Raw genomic sequence first — 20,087 nt, forward strand, 5'->3', positions numbered from 1 at the left:
GTCCAACAAGTTGTGGGTGTATAAACTGTACAAAGCATGAAAAATAGTCCTGCTTTTCAGATTTTTTAAATTAGAATTAAATATATAAGAATCATTTACATTTGGTAACTAAGAAACCAATTTTAGTCAGAAGCAAAAAATCAATAAATAAATCAAATGGAAAGAAATTAATATTCATGGAGGACCAGAGAGTCATTGAACCACAATTCATTGGTTAGACTGCCACACCAGGTTCACATAATGACCAATAAGGAGCTGATTAGTAGAGCGACTTTGATTGGTTAAACTGGTTTTCAGTGTGCGCATGGACCAGAAGGGTCCTGGAAAAGGTAAATGCTTTAAAATAAAATGGGTAAAGAAAAAGCAACAGCAAAATGCTTTTAAAATGCAAAGTCAAAAAGAAAATAGAGGCCCAAATTTTTCAAATATGTAATAAGGAAAAGTATTTATAATGAGATTTATGAATTGTGGTTTTTAAAATCTCCATTTAGAAATGGAGATTTTAAAACCTAGTAGTATTTAATACGGGATTCATAAATACAAATTGGAATTTCTATTTTATAACTCAATTTAAAATGTACAATTAAAAAACGTTTTTCAAAAGGAATTTCTAATTGTATGTTTCAAATATTACATTTCAAAAGGCCATTTTTCCTTTTCAGTGATTCTCGTCGTCCTACATAAATATTGAAATTAACTGGAATAAAAAGTTCTGATTGTGTTAGATTTGATTAATGGATTGACAATTTCCAACTGAAAAATAAATAATTTGATAGATTAATAACTTTTGCATGAAGACCATTTGAATTTATTTATTTCATTTAAGACGTTTTAATTGGTAAATATTTGAGACAGCTTTACTGACGTAGTGTTAAGCTCCGCCCCTCAATGACATCATGCTATAAATCAGTTTCCAGCGTCGTTGTTTCCGCCATTTTAACTTCCTGCTTCTAGAGCGCGACAGGGAGAAATTAGTTGTTCCAAACCGGCGTACTGTTTTACTTACTGTAGGGGTTTATTCAGATTATTTGTAGGATTTTGTTCCCTGACAGGAAACGCAACAACCAACAGTGTTTATTTTCTTACAGCTGGTCCTAGTTAGTCTCAGCCGGAGAGTCGCAATGCCGAGCCAGCCGCTGCGTGTAGCGGTTGTTTGCTCGAGCAACCAGAACCGCAGTATGGAAGCGCACAATATCCTCAGGTAAAGACGAGCCGCCATGAAGAAGAGACCAAACAAGAGACGCGACATCAAGTGAATCAGATCTCTGCCGTGTAAAGGGGGTTTTCCCAGCCGGTTACAAGCCTTGTCGACGCGGTGACAGCCCGCCAGGCCTTAGCTCTTTAACAATGGACGCTCACTTCTGGAGTGTCCCTCCGAGGGTGTAGTTCAGCCTATACACACCCTTATTACACGGCTTTAGATGGGCCGTTTACAGGAATGTTTTGTATACAATTTGTTGTTTTTTTTAAGCAGATGCAGGGATTTTAAAAAGCAAGGCCTTAGTTAATAGGTTGGGTTCCCCCCTCCCTCTGCGCACCAGCCTTCACATGTTGACAACAGCGCCTTCTGGATGGAAATATTCCAGAAGCAGAACTGCAGTTATGCAACTCACTTTCCCAACAGCATCGGAGGAGCTTCCTGTTACCTGTTTAGAACAGATGCAATCTGGGTTGACTCTTGTTTTTGTTTTACAATAAAAACTTGTTAAAATTTTGGATATTATAGCAGGGGTATTAGGGATGATGTAGCTTGATCTGGGAGGAACAGTATTCAACTCTTATATGGAAGGACTGGATCTTTATATGGTTGAAATTGTCCATTTTCATTGTTTTATTTTCTCTTCTTTCCTTGTTTTGCAGCAAACGTGGATTTGACGTGCGATCATTTGGGACTGGGTCTTATGTGAAGCTCCCTGGTCCATCCCCGGATAAACCTAATGTGTATGACTTCAAAACAACCTATGAACAGATGTACAACGACTTGGTCCGAAAGGACAAGGAACTGTATCCCCTTCGCACTCTTTCTTTCCTCTCAATCTTTCTCACATACACTTCCTAAGTAAACATCATACATCTACGATCTGTCACATGGTTGGTATTGTCTGGACTTTGGCTAGGTGGATAGTAAAAAAATGTGAGCTCCTCAAAAGGAAAATGTCTGAAAATAGTTATTGCTGTAAAATAAGAAAACTAGCCTAAAAGCAAGAGTTTCATTAGAACAGTAAGTGGATTTTGCAGACACTGTAACCTGCTTTTTTTCCCCTTTGTTTTATTAATTTTCAATATATTTTTGAGTGTTTTACCACTGTTTTCATTTTAGTTATTTTGTGATTTATAAACCTACACCAGTTACTGGTGCATTAGTTATTTGTCCAGCTTGTGGTTAGATTTTATTAGAGGTTAGAAACCCTATGGATTTGAGACATGCTGAAAAAATAAAACTCACTGAACATTTGAAGTTTAGATTTTACAAAATAGACCTAAGAAGATGAAGCCTGATCAAAGCTGCAGTGTCTACTTAATTGACTGCATTAGTTAAAAAAATATTTAACTTCACAAGGTTAATGTTTCGCAAGTCCAATATCACATCTCAGACATTTAGGCTTTTTTTTAAGTCAAAATATTTGTTTTCAAATACCCTAATATTTTCTTTCTTGGCACTTAAACACCATAATTGCATGATTTCGAAATTTATGTATATTCTGGGTATCATTAAAAATAGTTTAAGCCATTGACGATGATATAAAAAGGTGTTAGTCTTGGTGGCTGCATAGATACTCGACTAACAGAAAAATGGTATTGGCATTTATGGTGGTGCTCAAGTTTTGGCTTTTTTTTTTTTTTTTACACTTATAACTTGCACTTATAAAAGGTGCAAAGATAGAAACTGAATATAAAAAAATAAATGGCTTACAAAATAATGTACCACAAATGAGTTGGTGAAAAGCTTTACTCTGCTCATGACGTATTTCCGTTGCAGGCTGTGTTCTGCTCCCAAGCTTCTAAAATATTTAAAGATGGGAATATTTTCAATGTGAAAAGAAGTATTTTTTTATTGATTAAAATCTTTGGGCTGATATCTGGCTAGCTCCACGTTTACCTGATACAAATAAACCCATAAACTACTTGGGACATAACTTGGAGATTAACAACTTTACTCAAGTATTTCATTTTTACTCTTTCTGAAACTGTTTGGCAGCTGGGTAAGTGAATAAAAAACTTTAGTTTTTTCTTAACTTGTAAAAGTTGAGACTAAAGCATAGCTCCCTTTGTTAGGACTAACAGGCGCACATACATCCTATAACCTTTCACAATGTGGAAGATATGCAGCTGAAGATTCTCAGTCATCCAGGTCATAGTCCTTTCATACAAGGGGGGGAAAAAAAACGATCCACTAGACTTTGTTTCCAAATGTCTCCAAACTTGAGAAAAAAGTCGAGTGGATTGTTCTTTTTTTTCACTTTTTGCAATGTAGTAGACACTGTCTTACAGTTGAGTGAATGTGATGTAAGTGGATATTATGCTTGGGAAAAATATCTTGTAAGCAGGAGTTTGGGTTTGTTGGACATGTTGAATAACAACTTTAACATTAAAACCATTCAGAAGAGTGACTTGTCCAAGCTTCAACCTGTAATTATGGAACTCACCACTAGAGGGTGTTTGCACTTTAAGCATTTTCCCCCCTCTTCTACCAGAACCCATTAGTGAAAGCAAAAAGCGCGCTCTTGCGGTGCCATCCACTCATATTTTTGTGTTCCAACTGTGAGATGAGGTGATTGCACTTTTTGTTTTTGGCCTTAACCTGCTTATCAGATATACACAGAATGGGATCTTGCACATGCTGGACCGCAACAAGCGCATCAAAGTAAAGCCTGAGAGATTTCAACTGTGCAAGGATAAATTTGACCTGGTCATCACCTGTGAGGAACGAGTCTATGACCAAGTACTAGAGGGTAAGCTTTTGTTTAATAGACAATCTTGGATTAGTATACAAGACTTGATTCTTTTATTTATATATATTTCAATAAATTTATCTTAACCTTCTTTCTAGATTTGAATTCAAGAGAGCAGGAGACCTTACAACCAGTGCATGTAATCAATGTAGATATTCAGGATAACCATGAAGAGGCCACGCTGGGAGCTTTTCTCATCTGTGAGCTGTGTCAGTGTGTACGTATCTGATTCAAAGTCCTCTTAAAACAGAATGTGATCATTTCAACTGGACAGAATTGTTGCCTCATGGGTTTCAGATTAGGACCCAGTTAACGTGTATTCCTGCTTTCCTCCCTGCAGATCCAGCACACGGACGACATGGAGAATGAAATCGACGAGCTCCTGCAAGAGTTTGAAGATAAAAGCAACAGGCCTTTTCTCCACACCGTCTGCTTCTACTGATACATGAAACAAGTTTGCAATAAACACACACCCAGACCCCCTAGCAATGAATAGAATATGGAGTAGCCGTCTGTGTAATCTACGGATGGTTAAAGCAAGTGCGCGTTGATACGTGCATGTGCATCTGCACAGGCCCTTGATCCTTTGAGCCAGGACTCAAAGATTGAGAACTACTGGAAATAGTTTAATGGGTGATTCCACGGAGGATGGACTTGCTGCTATTATGCCTTTTATTCTTCTTGATCAGGGTTAGACCGCAGTCCCCCCACCCTGATCCAAGTCAAATGAAATCACATGACCATGTCTCCTCAGGGAGAGCTAGGACACAAAGCCCCTCTTTATTAAGTTGTAAAGCACATTTGTGCTCCTTTTATTTTTGTTTAAACATTTAATTTCAGTATGAGATGATGTATATGTGTACACACAGGAAGTGAATTGTATTTTATTTTGTGCAGCCATGTGTTGTAGATAAATTTGAATTAAGTTTAAGAGGGCGGGCTAATGATGAATAACCAAACGTCTCAGAGGTGCTCAGCCGGTATGTTTTGAACGTAATGTACTGATTTATATTTAAACTGAAATGCTGTCTATAAGGGCATAGGTTTGTTTTTTGTAAATGTTTAAGAATTGAAGCTTTGTCATTTTCAAACTGCAAAGTTCATCTGAGTGCCTGACTTTTCTGTATGTATATGTATATATGAATCTACTAAAAACATGTAAGATATTTTAATGTGCATTGTTTTCTTTTTTTCCAGAACATTTTATTTTTAGGAAATTTGTCACTAAGCTATAAAGAAACCAAGGATTTTGTTTTTAAATGGGTGCGATCCTGTGCTCGTGAAGAACTAATTTGATTCATAAATACTTTAATCCAGAATGGAAATTAGATTTCACTGGCGCTCATGGAGAAACCTTCAAGTTGTGATATTAATGGCTGTAGGATCTGTAGAGTTCTGTTTTACTGTGGATATGGCCTCCAACTGCAGATACTGCTGGAAACAAAATAGTCTGCAAAAAAAAAAAGGTTCCAGTTATCTTTCATAAGTATGATTTCATCATAGATTATCCTCTTGTTTCACAGTTACTGTTTTTCTGGTGTAAAACGAGCTGCTGATGAAAGCAGAGATAATACTCATCAAAGAGCAGTCCTTAAAAATACTGAATAATATATAAATATGTATTTGTATAATATATATATATATTCATATACTGCCATGTTTATATTATTTAATTGCATTTTATATATATATATATATATATATATATATATGGTTAATCCAGTCTGAGTTCAGTTTAAATAGTTTTTAATCTAATAAATGTTTAATCTAACTGAAAGGTAAATTTTAATTTTTTTTAAGGGGTGACATGTAGGAGATTATTGTAATATCTTTGTCGTGTCTCAGATGTGATTAAAATGAGATCAAGGCACCCCCTATTTATTCTGACAGCAGCTGTCTGAACTACAGTCTGATCCAAGATGGCCAACCTTTAGGCATGTCGGCCTTGAGTTTTTATGGCATTACTGCTGAGTGTATGATTTAATAAAGTCTATTGCCTTTTAAATGATATTAAATCCAAACTTAAGTTTCCTAGATTACTCACTGGGTTCCATTCTCTCATATGACAGAAATTAAGTCCATGTACACGCCTTTAATCAGTGGGTTGAGGAATCAACTGTAGGAGCTTTTGAAAATTTAATGCTATTTATCTTTTGGACTCCTAGTAAAACAGACATTTTTGTACATATATCACACTTTTAACCATTCAGAGCCTGGATCATGAAATAATTGACAGAAAATTCAAAATTGTTGTTTTAAATTAGAGTTATCATTGAATTTTCTGACAAATAACAAAAAAGAAAATTGTAAAAGTAAATCAGATGATTTATTTGTATCCATTTTGATACATTAGGCATTTCTGTATATTCTTTTATATGTTTTCTGTTCATATGTGACTGTAAGTTGGGGTTTCCAAGAACAAAAAAAAAAAAAAGAGGCGCAGAGGTTTAAAACACTTTTTGCTTTAAAGGGGCAAATACTTTTCCTGAAATCCTCTATTACAGAACTGAATAGAAACCTTTAATACTGTAGATCACTAATTCGTGTCCAAATACTATATAAAATTGTTGGTATAAACTGCTTATTTAAAGGTGCCCTTTAAGTCACTAACAGGATAACTGAACAAGAGAGACGAAACAAAAGTAAAAGAAAAAATGAGATCATTCATTTAAATGAAGATGGCGTCCAAGTCAGAGCTGATAGCTGAGCTGGTTGACAAACAGGCAAAAGATGTAACACAGAAGGACGAGGAGGATTCATAATGGCTGTGTTCCATTTCAGCGGCTGCTTCCTCTGAAGGACCCAGCCTACCTGGACTGGGTCTGTCGAAGGCATTGAAAATAAGGAGGCCAGAAGAGTTGGGCTATAGATTAAAACAAGTCTAGGACTAATCCCAAACTGCCCCCTAAACACTAACACTTAATCAAGTGTGACTCCAAATTAAGTCACACTCACAGCTGTGGAGGCACCTTGATTGGAAGTGGAGGGGTATAAATGAGAATAGGACGGCCCCTTCCTTCCACCAGAAAGCAGGAACTTTGTGGCACAGATCCTCATATTTAGTCAAAACTATTTCATAAAGGTCCTTCCCTTGCTTAATCATCAGACATTTGTTTTCATATCCAAATGTGCAACTTACTGATTTTAAAAGTAATTATCCATTAATTTACCCAAATAAAAAAAAATATATACAGTCACAAGATAATCAAGAAGAACCCATTTCAACATCTTCAACTTAGCTTATAATCAACACTTAAAACAAGTGTGGGCCGAACTTTCAGTAATGGTTGATCCCACAAATCAGTGTAAAATCTGGGTTCCAGCTCCATCCCTTCATTTTAAAGCAAAGGTAATCTCCCTAAAAGATTCTTTACAGATCATTATCAGGTACTCACCAAATCACTGAGTTTATTGCTGTGGCTCAAAACATGATTTGCACATTAGAAAAATCGAACAGGATTTTGTTAGAAAAGCTTTTTAATTTGTACAGAGAAACTTGACTTTGCACGACATTTATAATAGTGTATTAACAGACATATTGTCTTATTTCTACGTAAACTTCATGTTTGCATTGTTTACATTTTATATGAATATGAAAGATTCAGGCATCAGTTGTGTCATGACACATAATTATCTCTCCATGCTGTTACCTAATCTGAATGAACTTTGAGACCAGTTAAGAGGGACGGGCTCCAAGTCCCGTTAACTCAAACTGGGGTTCCATCCTTGGGAGAGGAATCTGGCTTTCTTTTACCGTCAGGTTCAGGTAAAACTTCATCGGCCGTTTTACCTTCTGCTTTAGCAGCATCTGCACAGTCTTGTATAGCTGGATCAGCATGTTTGCCCTCTGCAGATTCTACTGGGTTTAATTTAAGGACTGGCGCCATCACCTCCTGAGCATGAGGCGTCTCCTTCAGAGGGAGAGTGAAACCCGTTTTTCCATCGATAGCTCCTGCAGCAGGAGGTGTTAGGCTCTTAGCTGCCTCCTCCTCGGCACGGAGCCAGTCCATCTTCTGATTATGCTGCTTGATGGCGTCATCAACCCGAGCATCGATCATCGCTTCTGTTAAGATACCGTCCTCAGAGGAGTATGCTGCAGCCTGTGGGTGATGGAGGGGACAGGTTTTCAGAGCATGTTGCTTTTTAGAGGAAAAGCAAAAAATAAACTGGAGGAAACGTACCTGCCAGGCAACACCCAGCTTGGAGATCTCCCTCCCTGACATACCCTCCGTCTTCTTGGCGATTTCAGAGCACTTTTTGCCGTAATCAAACTGTGCGAGCTTCAGCCTCCTTTACATTGACAAAGAAACAAACATAGATATAACCTAGGTGTAGAAAACAAGGGTAGTTCAGGCTGAATTTCACTACTTCATGATGGTGCTTACTGTCGCCCCCCAGTGGCCGGCTCCAGCACGTATTTGTCAAAGTACAATCGCACCAAGCGCTCCCTCTCCTCCAGACCGGGCAGAGCAAAATTCACTATTTCATCTATGCGGTCATTGATGGCCCAGTCAAACTGCTCAGGCTGGTTACTAGCCAACACCAACATAAACCTATGGGGGGTGTCAAGAGAAAAGCAACTTTAACTCTGTGGCTAATGTGCCGGTTAGAGCGTTAAACCTGTTAGAATCATCCTTACTTGTTGCTCTGCTCTCCAGTGCGGTACAGGAATGCATTCAAAGTGGCCCTGAGGTCTTCACTGATCTTCTCCTACAATAGTAAGAAAAAAAGTGTTTAAAGATCATTTTCTTTCCACATTCACCACATTACAGCCAAAGCAATACCGTACATCTGCAACCATGTGTGTTCATTTTCTAAGGAAAATAGATCAAGCTCATTCAGACTGGATGGATGGAAGGTGTCCATGAACATCAGTTTTCAAATCCAGCCACAAATTCTTAATTGGATCTAGGCCCGGACTTTGACTGGACCATTCCAACTAATGAATATGCTTTGATCTAAGCTATTCCACAGTAGCTCTGGGTGTAAGTTTAGGGTTGTTCTTCTAGAAAGAACCTCCACCTCAGCCTCTCTGAAGGCCTGAGAAAACAAGCATGATGCTGCCACTACTGTGCATCAACATGTGGTCATTGTATTTTGTGAGTGTTCATTTCCTTGCTTGCAAAAGATATTTGGATGCAAAGAAAACATTTCAGGTTCATCTAATCTAATACCAGCAGGTTCCTCTACTTACTTGCTGTAATAATTTAAACAGGTTAATGGTTATAATTATAAATTGTTTTCTATATCCTCTATTCTATAATCATTAGAATGTAGAGCAGAAGACACCAAATATAAAAGCATATCCCAATTTCTTATTTTTTTATTAAGCAGACATTTCCTTTTTTTCCTATACCCACTTCTCCTGCTTCACATTGGTCTAAAAAATAAATCAAAATGTAATGTAAGTTTTTTGTTGCAACATCACAAAACACATTTAGATGCCACTGTGTGTCCAGACTTACAGTGGCTCTCTTGCGAAGGAATGCATCAGCCTCGTCCACAAAAAGCAGCAGCCTGTCACAAAAAGCAAGTCTTAAGATTCTCCAGAAAGCAAACGCTAACACCTTCATTAGCGCTCTAATAATTTGCATTACTCCAGGAGCCTACCCGCGTCTGCTTGTGTTGGCCCAGTCAAACACTTTATGCATAGCAGTCACACCGTCCCGACCCATGGGTGCTACATCACCACCGGTCATTATAGCATAATCCATCCCAGAATGCATTGCCAGTTTCTACTCGACACAAATAAAAACTGATATTAGCACATCACTTCATTTGGTCTCAGCATACTGCTCTCAGACCTCAGCTGCACCTTAGCAAACAGGGTTTTTCCCGTCCCAGGAGGGCCGTACATGAGGATGTTCCTGTAGAGGCCGTTATTCTGCCTGGTGTTTCTCGTTGCAATGGCGATGTCACGCACCCGTTCCTCTAAGGACGGCTAATATGGTGGGGGAGGGAATGATGGAGCCATAAGACACAAAATTCTTCAATATAAACATTTCATCATTCAATGATTAAATCCACTTACCTTGAGCACAACTCCTTCCAGTGCATCCTGAGGCTTACTCTTCAAACGCTTCACCGTCTAAACAGACAAAAAGGATCAGAATTCCCTTCATTCAGCACCTGATGCCTTTTCTATCCAAGAATTCAAATAAAAACCATTCAGTGCATGTTAAGCACCTTGACTGGATGCTTTATAGCTTCTCCAACGCTGAATCGGGACGTCTCCCGCACTAGTGACGGTTTCCCAAGCCTAGCCTCGATGTAGCGTCCTGCCACTGCAGTTGCATTTCGGGCTGAATACACCCCTACAGCCAGTAAGGTCAGCCCTGCCACCTAGTGGAGAAAAGAGAAGAAGCAACTTGGATTTATTTACCATTCAGACCAAGGCAGACTTAAAAGAAAATGGGAAAATACACTTGCAGGACATCTACAATGCCTTCAATGCCCATCCACCTTTTTACTTTTTCTCACAACTAGAGAATTCAATCTCTGTTTGGCTCCCATAAGGTGGGAGGAAAATGATAGCTAGGTGGTTTTCCACATAGTTTTATGGAGAAGCTTTGACCGCATTAGAATGAAAAAATATGCAATACAATAACCCAGTCCATTGCTTTTTGGGTGTAACTTACAAAAACAAAACACACAAAAAAAGGCAGGTCATTGTGTTTTTTTTTTTTTTCATTTTAAACTGAAAGGGGGGGGTCTTACTGTAGCAGTAACTTTATCCCAGTCAGAGACAAAGGCCCTGAATCCTTCTCCAAACACAGCACCAGCAGTCCTAAATGTAAACACACCTGTTAGTACGCCTGAAGGAGGTCAGACGGCCTGTGCTTAGGGCTAAACAAACACAGATCGCATCAATCAGTACAGTTTCACTTTTAAACCCACTTTATGGACTCCAGGACGGTCTGCCTATGCTCGGCCGCCTTCAGTCGGATCTGCTCTCGGATGATATCCGCGTTTTCCCTCTCAACACGGGCTCGGGCTTTCGCCTCTGCCTCAATACGCATGAGTTCGTTCTTGTGTCTCAGCTCCATCTCGTGCTCAATTGTTGCTACAGAGACAGCAGTATATCAAAACGCTGAATGCCGAACCCAGACAAATGTGAAATATTACAGCGGTGAGGCTCCAACCTTTCCTCATGGCCTCTTGTTTCTGCACAGATTCCTCCTGTTTGCGCAGGTTCTCCTCATTCAGGATTTGCTGTAAAGTGGGATTAAAATTGGTCAGATGTCTCTGTGAGCTTCACCAAAGTATTTTCAGCAGAGATGAAGACCTCACCTGCTGCCTCAGCTGCTCCTCATATCTTTGCCTGGCCAGTTTATCCTGGTACTGAGCTCTCTGTTGGAAAGGTAGAAAACAAACGTTAATAAAACATCTTTATCCAGCTGATTATTCAGAGGCATAGAGCTGGAAGGCACTCTTTGTTCAGACCGCTTGATGCTGCTTGGTCTCCTCATTCAGAGTCTTCCTCCTCTCCTCAGCCTGGATCCGTATCTGGTCACCTTTGAGCTGTTCTACTGCTGCTTCATACTCCTGTGCAGGTTAAAAGCAAAACAAAACCTTCATAAGCGGACATAAAACAAAAAACGGTGCTTTCCACCCTTTAATAAAAAAATAAAAAATCACATGGGACGCCTTAATGAAGCTGAAATGATCACCAACAAAGTCGATGAATCTAACCAAAGCATTGATTTTAGGGTATATAGTCAATCACACCCTAAATGATCAATGCGATCGACCTACTTAAAGTCCTTAAGTCTAACTTAGATGGTGAGGCATGACTTCATTGATGCTGTTAACATCCAAAGATGTTTTTAAACAGCTTTCTAAACGGGCAGCTTTTACAAATGCTTAACGGCAGCTGCTGGCAACATAATCTAATTAACAGGGTTAATTACTTTTCAGCAGTTAGGCTGGATATAACAGGTGCAAAACAAATCAACTCGCCTCCCTTCAAACTGCTTGGCATGTATCACTGCTCTGTGATTGTGTCACTGTACCTTTATTTTACTCTGGTGTTCCATCTGAGTGCTCTGCTCCTGCATCCGGGCCAACTCCAGCGCTTCTTTGGCATGTCCTAACAGAAGGAGAAAACAAAGGGTTAAGCTGGATTCTGCCTGTAGTAGGACTGCAGCCATCTTTCAGTAATTGATTAATCTATCAATTATTTTTTCATTGATTTAAAAAAGAAACACATTTGGTAAATTAACAATTCTAAATAAAGTAATGTTTGGAATTTAGAAGATAAAAGAACCATAAGCTCTTTCTAGAGTTGTAGATTAAGCTCCACCTGGTTTAAATTCTATATAAACATTTCTTTAAGGCGTCTTTTCGACTGTTGAAGTTCAACTTAACTGAGGTATTATTATTATTATAAGGTCGTGCTTCAATTGTTTTATTTATTTTATGCATTTTTTTTTATCTTTATTTGCTTTTATTCTGCTTTTTATTTCTTCTATTTTATTATCTAGTTCATGTAAACCACTTTGAATGGTCTATGTGCTGCATTGGGCGATACAAATAAACTTGATTATTAATCAAAAATAATAATCAAAAACTGAATATCAGTGCAAATTGATTTTTTATATTTGAAGCTGCAGTTATTGTTATTTATATAGATCAACTATAAAATGAACAAATGGACAGAAATTTATTCAAAATGTAAAAGAAACAGTGACATAAAATGAAGAGGGAATAAAAACATGAAATGTGAGATTTTGCCTTTTTAACACCTTAAGGACACATATTGGCAGCTTGTTTGACTTTCAGGAAAAAAGAAAGTCTAATCTTTAAAATTGTAAAATTAAGAAAAAACATCCTATTAATAAAGTTTATTTTAAAGCAGTTTATTCTCTGCACTCAGAGCTGGAAAACAATTCCAAAATGTTCCTACTTTAGGTTAAACGATAAAAACATTTTTTCAGCAACCTGTAGAGTACCACCTTGCACTTTAAATTTTTTCACGTTACAACCACAGATTTCAATATATTACTGAGATTTATAACGCAGACTAGATATAGTCAACCTCAGTCCTCGTGCCTCTGCTCCAACCCCTGAGAAAAATCAATGGATCGTCTCTACAGCCCATCACTAAGCTCTACAGCAACCTGGTAACGATGCGGCCATGTTTGCTGTCTACCTTCATCTAATATATGCAGGACAACAGTCATGGAGGACTGGAGATAACTCAGATATAAATGAATTGGGAGGTAAAAAATATGTGGATTTCAAATGAAATCTAAAGAAAAAAAACAACAAAAAAAAGGAACTGCAGCAATGGTCTCCGATTTCTGCTCTCCTTAGTATGAACTGTAGGCCATGGAATCTGTGGTGTCAGTCTCTGAAAAACACCTAAATATTGTATTTATATTTATTTGTTTGTTCTTCGTTTTTATCAAAGCCTCCTGAAATTCTTCCTTGACCCATCTTCATGATGCTCCGATTTCACTAATATTCTCTGATAGAACTCCGAGACCACCAGAATAGAGCAGCACGTCTCCTAATTTGAAATTACACGCTAGTGAACTCTTTATTAGTGAAAGAGATGACATGATAGGAATATTAGAGTAAATGAGGATGACTGCAAATAGATCCCACACTTTTCACACACACATACACATACATATATATATATTAGATTAGATTAAACTTTATTGTCATTAAACAGGTACAAGGCAACGAAATGCAGTTTAGGTCTAACCAGAAGTGCAATGCAGCAAGTGCAGGATAAATAATGGTTCCATTAAAACAGGACATGGGTTTCTACTGAATAAGTATAGAGATCGATACCATTATAAACAGAATCTTACTAACAGATGAATATAATTTATAGATAACTAGTGTTATGAACTAAATTTACAGCTGGATATGTACCGAATATAATATACAGGTGGACATTACCTCAAAACACACACATACATGCATGCATATATATATATATATGTGTGTGTGTGTGTTTGTGTATATATATATATGTGTGTGTGTGTGTTTGTGTATATATATATATGTGTGTGTGTGTGTGTGTTTGTGTATATATATATATATATATATATATATATATATAAATAAATAAATGTGTGTGTATATAGATTTATATATATATATAAACATTGTAAACCATTTACAAATGACGTTATCCCACCTGAAAATTACGCATGATTTGGTGTCAAACTGTTCCAGAAACTATATTAAAGTTTATGGTGATAAAGTGATAGAAAAAAGGTGCATGGATATAGATTCCTCTGCAGCAACCTCCACTGCAAGGTTGTGACCTTTGCACTCTGACTGAAAACACGTGGATGTAGTGCAGGCTTAATTCTAATATTTCATGCTTAAAATCGATGATCCATTTAAGGACAGGCTGTTCTGATGCAGGCTGTTAGTGTGAACACGTTATTTAAGATGTTGCATCACCTGAGCTTGACCGTAAAGGATGGAGATTGCTGTGTTTTTACTTTTTAACTATATCATTGATAAATTTAACCCAGACCTGTGCTAATCGGACCCACCCTAAGCCCACCGGAACACTTACGGGACTTGTCGAGTTCCTTGGCCGCCTGGGCTGCCCGCTCCAGCCCGGTGGGATCGAAGTTGCTCCATTTGTCCTTGGGTTTATCTCCGCCGCCGCCGGAGCCTCCGGCCGGCGGAGGAGGGGGAGGCTGCGCCGGTAAACCGGGAGGGGGTTCGGGCTGGCCCCTGTTCAGTCCGAACAGCCACGACATGGTGCCGAGGAGGAAATTAAGAGCACAGTTCTGCCGGTTCTGTGAAAGGATTACAGATCTGTCAGCGAACCTCCTCCACACGCGTGACACGCCGAGACAGTCTGCGCATGTGCAGTGCGTAGCGGAGGTTCAGGTGAACAAAGTGAGCGGTGATTGGCTCAGTGGGAGTATTTCCTATTTTCATTGGCTGGAGAACTTCCTCTTCTTCTTCTTGTGTTTTATGGCGGTTGGCAAACAACTTTTTGGTGCATTACCGCCGCCAACTGAAATGGAGTGTGGATCGGGAATGAACTAATACAATATCCTATAACTACAAAAGTAAACTAGAAAAACAACAACAACAAAAAACACCTAAATCTTCTTTAACGAATGTGTCTTTTTAAGGAATCCCAATAATATTTATAATCCAAGTATAAAAGGTATTTTCAGTTTAACTTAAATTTTTTGACTTGTAATCTGTTTATCAATTCATTTCTTGCTGTAGAACTGTGGAGGTCATCTACTGAAATCCTTCCCACAACATGTACGGCAACCCCTGAGGGTCATAATAACTTTTCTTGGTTGCATCAGGCTTGAGGTTCATGCTTGAAAATAGTTACTGAAAAAATAATACACATTTTGAAACTAACTTCCAAAAAATGAAAATTATTTATTCTAATTTTAAAAAAATATTTATTCCACATGTTTACAGTTTTTGTAGAAGTAGGGGGAAACTATGAGTTTAAGTACCCGTTTAGGTAGAGTGAATGAAATACAGGTACATAAAAAAATCACACTGTAAACAATTATGTTGGCAAAACCTGCTGTCATGGGCAGATCTGGACAGTAAAACTGGTTCCTGCCCCTCTACTTAAGATGTAATACAAAATACATTTCTTATGAATATATGCACTAGAACAGAAACCAGGATCTACGTCATACGCTTACCTTCAACAATATTTAAAATAAACGTGTTGCACTTTTAGCTTCAGTCGTATCAATAAAGCATCAAAATTTTAGGGCTGCACAAATTTCAGTTTTCTAGCAGATTTTCTTTATAGCACTAGTTACAGAATCAAAATACACCTTAAATGTTTTAATCTTATCTTATTGGAAAAAAAGAACAATATCTGTGAAGCATAAAGGCTTGTTTTAACTGATAACAACTCTCTTAAATATAAATGTTTAGAGCACTTGATTGTAGCTGATGATTAGACTGCAGTAGAGGTAGAGAAGATTGGTGATTAAGATCGGTTTTGAGTATCGGCCAATCTCCCAAAATTAAGGAAATAGTGCACCCCTACGCTTTAATCTGCTAAATCTGGGGTCTCCAGAGCCACAGTTGGTATCCTTGGTTCTGCCTCACTTAATGTAACAAAAGATGAACTAATACCTCAATGTTTGTTTCATTGGTTTATTTGGTAAATTTTACCTAGAATCAGACACTGCCTATTTTAAATGGATGTTCATTGTTAAGATGGTGACATTAATAAAAAGAAAAATGGGGAACAGAGCTGGAGGTTGCAGAGGTGAGAATTGGATTTGTACACAGGCAGAGAGGTAAGACTATGGGTTTTTTGTTCATCACAGAGGAATATTGGATTTAAGGAGTGTGGAGGCGGAAATTGGAGCGACTTGGAAACCTTGTGAATGTGGGGAATATGTAGCTGGATGCTGTGACAGAGGACTTTTCTAATGGCAGGGTGAGATGAAGCCAACAGATAGCGGCTATCCAGATGTATAAACAAAAAGGCTGAAAGCTGGGGTTCCAATCGTTCTCTCTAAATATCTTTTCAGAATCCTATCTTAGCATTCAAAATAACAGTTAATCTCAAAACATTCAATAACAACACTTCCTCACCATAAGAAATAAAACATTTATTTACAAATTAACAAACTCCACAGAAGCATCAAATCAGAGCTTACAGCTTACAGTTGTAAAGCCAGATATGCCTGAAGATATTGTTCAGTAAGAAATGAACTGCATGTTTTGGAATAGATGGATTACTTGATGTCTGTATGTGATAAGTTTCCTTCAGGAACATAATCTAACTCCTCCCTATGACGAACAACAGGATTCTTCCGAACATGCATTTTCTTCCATATCTACAATGCATTGCTTATAAATGACACAGGTAGTGTGCGAAAGTGTCCCTTTATACCAGAAATATCAATCCAACATCATTGATCAGATTATCAACAACACGCAAGACATTTTATACATACAGGGAGTCCTCTCTTTAGCCTGCCTTCGATGAGAAAAATCTGAATATTTAATATGTAACGTATATCAATGAAATGACAAGTTGATGCCTGTGAACAACATAGTCAATGCAGGAGATCTGCCTCCTGAATCCAGTCTTCTACTGCAGCATGACCCTGGAGAGGACGCCAGGAGGCTCTTTTCCATCTCCCAGCGCCGCCTGGAAACCCTCCTGCTGACGAGCTCGAGCCAGTTTGGCCAGCGACAGGAAAGTCCGAGGCTCAGTGATGGCCAGGTCGCTGATTACACGGCGGTTAAGCTGAACACTGCACTGTAGAAAAAAAAAAAAAGAAGCATAGTAAAGTGTGTGTGCAGGAACATCACTGGGACTGCTGCAGACAGGGGAGTAACAATTCAACAAACCTTGGTGAGGTTGTGTATGAGGACGGGATACTTCATGCCGTGCTCTCGTGTTCCTGCTGCAATGCGGCTGATCCACAGCTGACAAAAAGGAATATATTAGCATTATTTACAAAAGTATTCGTACAAAACTGTATGGCAAGTGAATGACCATAAGACTAACACAATTAGGGGAATATAGATCGAGAAACATTATGACACAACTTAGTTGGGTTTTTTTTTACATTTTCATCAAGACTATTTCTGATCTACTGAATATTTAGAATGATTAAATCACAAAAAGGTGCAAGAGTTGCCCTAATAAAATACCATTAGTAAAGACTATGGTAGTGATGTTATAAGACGAGCCGAGGCTTTGAGGCATGTGTTGAATAATGGAGGGGGCGTTTCCACAAAGCACATGTCAAGGCGTGATTCATTTAGAGGAGGGGCCAAAATTTATGACATCCGAAGACTCGCTACCTTTGATACCACATGACCGCTTCGGGAAGTGGTTCAGGACGTGCAAGAAAAAAAACGAAAAAAGAAAAAAGAACAATTGCAAAATAAATCACAGATTGTATTACTAACGGTAGTTCTGCACTCCACCAGTAGGTGGTGACATGTTCACATAGAGCATCATGAACTGTGGGGATCATTGAAGCAATTTGGCCAAATGGTTCAATGCCTAATCTCACCATCACTAGACAATGGTGAAAATTTAACTTTTCACAGGTTCCAACATAAATTCTAAACATAAATTATGAAAAACTTTTAGTTAAAAATTGATACAACTTTATTTGTAGCAGGACTAGTGTGGACTCTAATGACTATGGCCTTCAAGATCTTCTTAACAGATTCTTTCATGGAGTGTGATCCCGGTGGTTAACAGCTATGACAACAATGGTTGGTTGTTTTATAGTTTAACCTTTAGTAGCAATGTTTAAATGCTTATTAGGTGGTTTTGCTATCATCTTGAATGCTTGCGTGAGTGGATAATGCAGTGGCAATGCATACTTGAACAGGGTTTATACAAGAATGAGCAACTCTAATTTTATGCTTTTTAATGTTCTTAGAAATAATTTTAATGCCATCAACAAGTACCCATGACTGTCATATATACACGGCAAATTCCTTCTTTAACTTTACCGTCAGCAGGCTGCAAATCCTCGATTTCCTGCCACTTTTGCTGAAACTAGCATTTTCACATTCTCTAGCTTTCTCTCCGCCTCGAACTTCTTTTCCAAACATTAAATTGTGATATGTTTGTATATATATATATATATATATATATCGTTTAATAAATTGTTTTATAAACATTTTTTTTTTCAACTAGAGCATTTTAAATGCCAAAATAATCAAATTTTATGAATTTTAATTCCGATTCAGGCATTAAAAAGATTATTTAATGACCTTTAATGATATTTAATGACCCACAGAAATCCTGTTGAGCTACTTTAGCAAACCTCAACAACTTCTTATTCTCAGTATTTTTCTCTCAATTATCTGATACTGTTTGATATTAATAGTCTTTTTTCTTCAGATTGATGGTTAAAGATGACTGAATAAAAAATATCTTCATCGCAGCCTGACCTGATCCACTTTTTAAAGTGACTATCTAGGTTTTGTTGTTGCCAATATTTTTCCAGAAATTCCAACATAGAAAAAATTTAGATGCCTCTTTTCTATGGGTCACCTAAAGGAAGAAGGAGATTGGGTTGACCTCAAAAGCACCATGTGTTTGATTGTTTGTTTTTTTATGACTGTTAATGAGAAGTATCCCCACTGGCATCCCTGGGTTCTTGCTGAGAAGATGGTGATAATTGTGCATTTTGTTCAGGACAGCAAAAGATTTCCTAGTCTCAGAAATTAAAAGATTGCAACAAAATTATTTTGCAAGAATTAAAGCAATTATGCTGTGGCAGCTATAAAAAAAATACATAGAAAGACATGTATAAGATAAATTTCCTAAATAAAAAAAACAAATAAATAAAAAGCACTCAAATAAACTCTGGTTGCTTATGTGATTTTAACAGAGGAATATGTGTATTTTAAGGAGGAGATTTTCACTTTATTAACATTTTACAACAAAATAAATCAAACAGTGCAACTTTAGTTTTCTTTAAGTGACTACATTGAATTTTGCTGACTCAACTGTTTAACTGTTTAGCCCTAAAACGAGCATTTTGACCTTGGCTTGCATGTTTGTGTCTCACCCTCCTCATGTTGTGCTTCTTAAACCTCCGAGCTTTAGTGGAATAGACCAGAGCCCTCCTGACAGCCAGCACTGCCAGTTTGTAGCAGCGGTTCTTCCTGCCTCTGAAGTGCTGGGGGACAAAACAACGAAAAAAACGTTAACATGTGTTAGTTCAGTCCTCCTAAGCTCAGCGACCTATTTACAGTCATTTGAAAGGATAACCTGAGAATTGTACATATAATTAAAGTCGGAATTAGATATTTTTATTGTCACAGCTCCAGGAAATAGTCTGAGCCTCACCCGAGCATGTTTAAGGAGTTCTTGCACTTTCCAGAATCGGTCTGGTCCACGGTTGCGGATCCAGCAGGACAGCGTTAAAAATACCATTATGTTCTTCCAACAGCCGGTTCGTTTTCCTTGATTATTAAATAAAAAACATCACTGAAATGACCTAAACTCTCACCCCACCTGAGTACAGTTTCGAGTTCAATAAGAGGCAGCACCACGGCGGGTTCACGTGGTGCTGGTGGTGTGCTTGTTTTTAAAGCAGCTAAAGCAAAGGAGAGATGTTCGTTTAAGAGTTTTTTTTATTATTATTTAAAAAGAACTTCAATCACGAAAGA

At 37.9% G+C, this 20,087-nt stretch overlaps 3 protein-coding genes across 3 annotated transcripts; 1 reads left to right on the plus strand and 2 right to left on the minus strand.

Moving 5' to 3' along the window:
* Positions 1-935: 935 nt before the first annotated feature.
* On the plus strand, positions 936-5,131 carry ssu72 (SSU72 homolog, RNA polymerase II CTD phosphatase). The gene is made up of 5 exons (XM_015376124.1): positions 936-1,201; positions 1,861-2,004; positions 3,814-3,953; positions 4,052-4,170; positions 4,294-5,131. The coding sequence occupies exons 1-5, from the start codon at positions 1,122-1,124 to the stop codon at positions 4,393-4,395; spliced, it is 585 nt and encodes a 194-aa protein (XP_015231610.1). The 5' UTR covers positions 936-1,121; the 3' UTR covers positions 4,396-5,131.
* A 2,231-nt stretch (positions 5,132-7,362) lies between these two features.
* On the minus strand, positions 7,363-14,786 carry atad3a (ATPase family, AAA domain containing 3A). The gene is made up of 16 exons (XM_015376058.1): positions 14,497-14,786; positions 11,966-12,042; positions 11,397-11,498; positions 11,244-11,303; positions 11,096-11,165; positions 10,851-11,016; positions 10,671-10,740; positions 10,140-10,295; positions 9,985-10,041; positions 9,769-9,894; positions 9,564-9,688; positions 9,419-9,470; positions 8,593-8,663; positions 8,339-8,506; positions 8,135-8,243; positions 7,363-8,053 (listed from the first exon to the last, which is right to left on the minus strand). The coding sequence occupies exons 1-16, from the start codon at positions 14,684-14,686 to the stop codon at positions 7,661-7,663; spliced, it is 1,992 nt and encodes a 663-aa protein (XP_015231544.1). The 5' UTR covers positions 14,687-14,786; the 3' UTR covers positions 7,363-7,660.
* A 1,771-nt stretch (positions 14,787-16,557) lies between these two features.
* mrpl20 (mitochondrial ribosomal protein L20) lies at positions 16,558-20,029 on the minus strand. Its single transcript, XM_015376039.1, has 4 exons — positions 19,765-20,029; positions 19,484-19,594; positions 17,292-17,369; positions 16,558-17,199 (listed from the first exon to the last, which is right to left on the minus strand). The coding sequence occupies exons 1-4, from the start codon at positions 19,849-19,851 to the stop codon at positions 17,029-17,031; spliced, it is 447 nt and encodes a 148-aa protein (XP_015231525.1). The 5' UTR covers positions 19,852-20,029; the 3' UTR covers positions 16,558-17,028.
* Positions 20,030-20,087: the final 58 nt, after the last annotated feature.

This window comes from Cyprinodon variegatus, unplaced genomic scaffold (genome assembly GCF_000732505.1).
Source record: "Cyprinodon variegatus isolate N-32 unplaced genomic scaffold, C_variegatus-1.0 Scaffold129, whole genome shotgun sequence".
In the NCBI taxonomy this organism is placed as follows: Eukaryota; Metazoa; Chordata; class Actinopteri; order Cyprinodontiformes; family Cyprinodontidae; genus Cyprinodon; species Cyprinodon variegatus.

Excerpts from the sequence above, each read along its gene's own strand:
- mrpl20 (XM_015376039.1), bottom strand. The coding sequence starts at position 19,851 with ATGGTATTTTTAACGCTGTCCTGCTGGATCCGCAACCGTGGACCAGAC. Across the intron at positions 17,370-19,483 it reads AGAAGCACAACATGAGGAGG|CTGTGGATCAGCCGCATTGC; the intron begins GTGAGACACAAA and ends CCTTTTTGTCAG. Across the intron at positions 17,200-17,291 it reads TCATACACAACCTCACCAAG|TGCAGTGTTCAGCTTAACCG; the intron begins GTTTGTTGAATT and ends TTTTTTCTACAG.
- atad3a (XM_015376058.1), bottom strand. The coding sequence starts at position 14,686 with ATGTCGTGGCTGTTCGGACTGAACAGGGGCCAGCCCGAACCCCCTCCC. Across the intron at positions 11,017-11,095 it reads ACAAGAGGCCATGAGGAAAG|CAACAATTGAGCACGAGATG; the intron begins GTTGGAGCCTCA and ends CTGTCTCTGTAG. Across the intron at positions 9,689-9,768 it reads GAAAAACCCTGTTTGCTAAG|AAACTGGCAATGCATTCTGG; the intron begins GTGCAGCTGAGG and ends TGTGTCGAGTAG.
- ssu72 (XM_015376124.1), top strand. The coding sequence starts at position 1,122 with ATGCCGAGCCAGCCGCTGCGTGTAGCGGTTGTTTGCTCGAGCAACCAG. Across the intron at positions 3,954-4,051 it reads CTATGACCAAGTACTAGAGG|ATTTGAATTCAAGAGAGCAG; the intron begins GTAAGCTTTTGT and ends CCTTCTTTCTAG. Across the intron at positions 4,171-4,293 it reads TCTGTGAGCTGTGTCAGTGT|ATCCAGCACACGGACGACAT; the intron begins GTACGTATCTGA and ends TCCTCCCTGCAG.